The 6,000-nt window shown below is 35.6% G+C and overlaps 1 protein-coding gene across 1 annotated transcript in view; it reads right to left on the bottom strand.

Annotated features, from left to right (window-relative positions):
- Positions 1–280: 280 nt before the first annotated feature.
- Positions 281–6,000, bottom strand: part of abcc4 (ATP binding cassette subfamily C member 4 (PEL blood group)) — a 55,302-nt gene continuing 49,582 nt past the window's right edge. The window contains exons 29-30 of the mRNA XM_073851198.1: positions 3,914–4,048; positions 281–1,552 (exon numbers count right to left, since the gene is read on the bottom strand). Of these exons, the coding sequence (XP_073707299.1) occupies positions 1,463–1,552; positions 3,914–4,048 (225 nt within the window). The 3' untranslated portion in view covers positions 281–1,462. The remainder of the gene's footprint in view (positions 1,553–3,913; positions 4,049–6,000) is intronic.

Genomic DNA, 6,000 nt, shown 5'->3' with positions numbered 1-6,000 from the left:
ACTATCACTAAACAACAACAACAACAAAAAAAAGTGGATAATTCAGCAACAACACAGAATTAAGTATCAAGCGTATGTATTATTTTCTTTTGTGGACTAAATGTAAATATCTTTTATGTGAAATATCTTATTCAGGTCAGTCCTAACTAAAAAAATGAACATGCATTTTGTATGATCCTCTGATTTTGGTAAATAATTAATATTTTGCAGATTCTGCAAGGTGTATGTACACTTTTGACTTAAACTGTTTTCATAAAAAAAAGAGATGTTTTGACTGATTTCAAGTGGTTTAATCCAAATACAAGAATCTGACATGAACAATGGCAAATGCACATTTTAACATAAATGCAAAGAATACAAACATGTACTTTTGACTTTTGAACAGCAAACACTGATTCTTCCAACCAGCAGGAACCATGCTGTCAATTCAAACAGAACACAAACCCAGATGGGATATGACAACAAACATTTAACTTAATTCTCAAACAAATAACTAAGAAGTTAAAAAAAAACACTGAATTCATTGATTTGATTTAAATAAAGCTGTTGGGCTAAACTGCATTTCACAAAACTCTTTAGTGGCTGGTACTGCAACTTTCTCTTTTTCTTTACCTCTCCATAAAACAAAAATGAAACCATAAAAAAGACAACATTAAAAAAAAAATTCAAGACAAGAAACAGCAGTGCTTAACTGGTGTCTGTGCGCTTTGTGCAGTCACTTAACATCCCTTTCATTCTTACAGATTCACAAAACTAATTATAAAAATAAAACTTTTTTTTTTTAAGTTCAAGGAAATCAGGGACAGCATTACATTAAATGGGCACATTAAACATAACAGTTTGTATTGCACAAGAACGTTTGCACAAGATTTCTCTGAATCAATTCAGCATCACAGAATGATTGTTTCCAGCAAATGTTTTTCTTTAAGCTGGTTCTGAAAAGTGATTTTTTTTATTAAGGCATAAGGAGTGTCAGAATCACAAATAATAATAAATACACAAAATAGATGCTGTTCCACTTTTTAAAGCCCTCTCGGTACAGTGTCGTCCTCATAAGGCCTTACTGTTGCTGTCAGAATCAGCAGCCATTAAGATTCACGTAGTATAAAGGCACCGGGAAAACTAAATTAGTCTAGCTCATAGTATAGTGCTTCATTTGAGCAAAGGCAAGCTATCTCTTTGGCCCCTAGCAGTCCTGGTTCTACACATACACATTAAGGCACATATTAATAATCGTAATATACAGTGGTGTACAATCTTTAGCCTATCATACTGGAGACATCGGAGCGCTGGTGTATGAAGTCCTCTCTGGAGTCGTTCAGTGAGAGCGCATACACGCGTCTCTGGCTCCGCTCAGCCTGGTGTTTTGGGCGAGGAGGCAGAACTTGTGCCCGCTGCCCTCCGCAGGAGGAGGATGCTGGCCGTAGCTGTGCGCTGTGTACATCAGGCACTTCATGGGCTGTTATAAAGCAGTCTCGAAGATAACCAAGCTGCCATCTCCTGTGGTGGCAAAGCCGTTGAGCTGGTGGGCCGGACTGCGGTTCATGTACGCCTGTGAATGAAAAGAAAGAGAAAAGTTTGGATTCAGATTTTTAATATTTCTTTAATATACACTACCAGTCAAAAGTTTTTGAATAGTAGGATTTTTAATGTTTTTTAAAAGTCTATTTTGCTCACCAAGCCTGCTTTTATTTGATCCAAAATATGACAAAAGCTGTAACATTGTGAAATATTTTTACTATTTAAAATAACAGCGTTCTATTTGATTATATTTTAAAATGTAATTTATTCCTATGATTTCAAAGTTGAATTTTCAGCATCAGTACTCCAGTCATTCTTCAGAAATCATTTTAATATGCTGTTTTTTTGTATTTACTGTTCAAGAAACATTATTAATCAATATTTAAAAGAGTTGGGTACAATTTTTTTAGGATTCTTTAATGAACAGAAAGATCCAAAAATCAGCATTTATTCAAAATAACAAGCTTTTGTAACATTATAACATTTTTCATAGTACAATTTTTTTTTTTGGAGAAAAGATATTATAGAAATGAATGCTTTTATTTAGCAAGGATGCTTTAAATTGATCAAAAGTGATGATAAAGACACAAAAAGATTACAAAAGATTTCCATTTCAGATAAATGCTGCTCTTCTGAAATTTCTAGTCATCAAAGAAACCTGAAAAAATTCTACTCAGCTATTTTCAACATAATAAAACAATATTTTTGAGCAGCAAATCAGAACATTAGAATGATTTCTGAAGGATCATGTGACTGGAGTAATGATGCTAAACATTCAGCATTGAAATCACAGAAATAAAACATATTTTAACATATATTCAAGTAGAAAACAGTTATTTTAAATAGTACAAATAATTCAAAATTGTACTGTTTTTGCTGTACTTTGGGTCAAATAAATGCAGGCTTGGTGAGCAGAAGAGATTTCTTTAAAAAAACATTAAAAATCTTACTGTTCAAAAACTTTTGACCAGTAGTGCAAGTCTCACTAATGCTCACTAAAGCTGCATTTATTTGACTAGAAATACAATAAAAACTGTAATATTATGAAATAATATTACAATTAAAAATAATTGTTTTCTAATTGATTAGATTTTAAAATGTAATTTATTTGTGTGATGCAAAGCTGAATTTTCAGCAGCAATACTCCTTCAGTGTCACATGATCCTTCAGAAATCATTGTTTTTATCATCATTAATGTTAATCATCTAAATCATCATCATTAATGTTGAAAACTGTTTTGCTGCTTAATAGTTTTTTGGAAAAGATATTTTTTTCAGCATTCTTTGATTAACAGAACGTTCAAAACAGCATTTCTTTGAAAACAGATTTTCTTTTGCAACATTATAAATGACTTTGTCACTTTCAATCAACTGAAAGTAAATAATTTAATTTCTTGTTTTCAGATCTTTTGAATGCTGATGCATCACAGTTTCCACAAAAATATTATGCAGAACAATTGTTTTGAACACCAATTATAATCAGAAATGTTTCTTGAGCAGCTAATCAGCATATTAGAGTAACTGAAGACTGGAGTAATGATGCTAAAAATTCAGCTTTGCATCACATAAATAAATTACATTTTAAAATATAATCAATTAGAAAAGATTTATTTAAACTGTAATAATATTAATGGATTTTTAACAAAAAAAAAAACAAAAAACACAGACGTCTTACAAAGACATTAAAAATTGTAATCATTCCAAACGTTTTGACTAGTAGCATATGTGACCCTTTAATGAGACCTGGAAACGGATAAAAGGCGTCACTCTGTTCCCAAACCTTCCCTGACAATGCTTTTCTAAACACAGGGGATGGAACACAGCAGGCTGAATGGACGTAAAAATCCCCTCTTATTTAATATCATTATTATGCAGTAATCAAAACCTCTCATTGTATTTAAAAGCACCCATGGCTAACAATGAGCGTAAAGACAAAAAGAAGAAAAAGCACCTGGTGTTCGTCCCCCACCCCCACCCCCCACAGATACACGGAGAAAAAGTCCCAACAACACAAAGCATGGCCGACAAACAGTTGGCCACACTATCAGATATACTCTCAATTGAGCCGGCATTCAGACGGCACAATGGCGGAGTGGTCTAATATCAGGTAGATGTGTGCTTGAAAGCCCCGGCGGTCAGCTCCAGAGGGGCCGGCGCAGAGAATGAGCTCACTGGTTGAAGGAGGCGGAGAGGAACCCGATCCGAAGGGAGAACAACATGCCGCTGAGGAGGGGGAATCTAATACTGACTGACAGCACAAAGGCCTGGGCTCTTTCAAACACACTGTATTGTGGGTTTCTGGCACAGGTACATGTGGCACATATTTGGCGATCGGACAGGGCGACACGGACGGGAGACTTCACGTCGATATTAACCTGCGCTCCTGTGCTCACCTGTTTGGCGGTCTGCAGCAGAGAGGCCGCTTCTGCCTTTCCTGTCTGCTGCACCATCTTGTAGAAGATCCCACTGTGGTTCTGTAAGAGTATGTGGGGGGCGTCATACTCGTGGATACGACCTGCGTCCAGAACCTGTGAGAAAAACAAACGTGTTTTTGAGGCTTTGAAATCTGGTTCTTTTTCAAACTTGCAATTGAAAGTTAGAACTGCAATATACAATCTCACAATTCCTTTTTCCTCAGAATTTTCTTAGAACTCGCAATTCTGAGAACATATCAGTCTTTCCCCCCCTTAAAACTGGACTTCATCACCCGCCATAACAAGGTTTATATCTCACAATTATCAGAATTCAGTTTTGAGAATTGAGAACCTGCAATTGCAAGTTTTTGTCACTCAATTCTGAGAAAAAAGTCAAGTTTGCAAGTTTATACCTTGCAATTCTGACTTTATACCTTGCAATTATGAGTTTATACATTGTACTTTTTTTCCCAGGAAAAATATAAACTCACAATTGTTAGAAAAAAGTCAGAATTGGAAGATACAAACTCGCATTTGAAAGAAAAAAAATTTTTATTTTGCAATTCTGATAAAAAAAAGCCAGAATTGTGAGTTTATGTCTCACAAACTTGCAAATCTGACTTAAAGGGATAGTTCACCCAAAAATGAGAATTTGATGTTTATCTGCTTACCCCCAGGGCATCCAAGATGTAGGTGACTTTATTTCCTCAGCAGAACACAAACGAAGATTTTTAACGAAAACCGGTGCAGTCTGCCAGCCAAATAATGGGAGTGGATGGGCACCAGGCCTTTAAAAGTGAACAAAAACATGCACAGACAAATCCAAATTACACCCTGCGGCTTGTGACATTACACGAAACGATTGTTTTTGCGAGAAACTGAACAGTATTTATATAATTTTTTACCTTTGATACACAGCCACGTCCATCTGTCATGAGCACGAGTTTAGCATCCGGCTCGTGACATGTGAACGCGCTCTGGCGTAGAATACGCAAACAGCGAAGTGATCTATCGCGTGTATACGACACTCATTGTTTACACAGTGCACACAGACTGTGGGTATAGCGGCTATTCAAAATGGTAATTACTTGTGCTTATCCTGATTGTTCAAACCGATTTAAAGCTAAAAGATTACGTTTGCTTGCGCAAACTCATCCGAGACTTTTCACCGATTTCCCCTTACGGAGTTTGCATATACTACGCCAGAACGCGTTCACGTATAACGAGCCGGATGACAAGCTTGTGCTCATGACAGATGGACGTGGCTGTGAATCAAAGGTAAAAAATGAAATAAATACTGTTCAGTTTCTCGCAAAAACTGATCGTTTCATGTCTTAGGACATCAATGTATCGTTACGAGTCACAGGGTGTAATTTGGATTTGTCTGTGCATTTTTTTTACTTTTAAAGGTCTGGTGCCCATCCACTTCCATTATTAGGCATGCAAATTGCACCGGTTTTCGTTAAAAATCTTTGTTTGTGTTCTTCTGAAGAAACAAAGTCGCCTACATCTTGGATGCCCTAGGGGTAAGCAGATAAACATCAAATTTTCATTTTTGGGTGAACTATCCCTTTAATCTTAGAATTGTGTGACAGATTCTTGCAAATGCAAGTTATAAAGTCAGAATTGTGAGATATAAACTTGCAATTCTGAGAACATAGAAGTCTTTTTCTCCCTCAAAACTGGACTTTATAATTCACCACTGCAAGTTTATATCTCGAAATACTGAGGAATAAGAATTGTGAGATGTAAACTCACAACTGCGAGAAAAAAGTCAGAATTGAGTTTTCAGAATTGAGAACATGCAATTGCAAGTTGTCACGCAATTCAGAGAAAAAAGTCAGATTTGCAAGTTCATATCACAATACTGACTTTATACTTTGCAATTATGAGTTTATATATTGCACTTTTTTCCCAGGAAAAATATAAACTCACAATTGTTAGAAAAAAGTCAGAATTGCAAGATACAAACTCGCATTTGCGAGAAAAAAAGTCTGAATTCTGAGTTTTTATCTTGCAATTCTGAGAAAAAAGTCAGATTTGTAAGTTTGTATCTTGCAATTCTG

The sequence above is a fragment of the Garra rufa genome, chromosome 12, assembly GCF_049309525.1.
Source record: "Garra rufa chromosome 12, GarRuf1.0, whole genome shotgun sequence".
Taxonomy (NCBI): Eukaryota; Metazoa; Chordata; class Actinopteri; order Cypriniformes; family Cyprinidae; genus Garra; species Garra rufa.
This window is presented reverse-complemented; position numbering and strand designations above follow the sequence as displayed.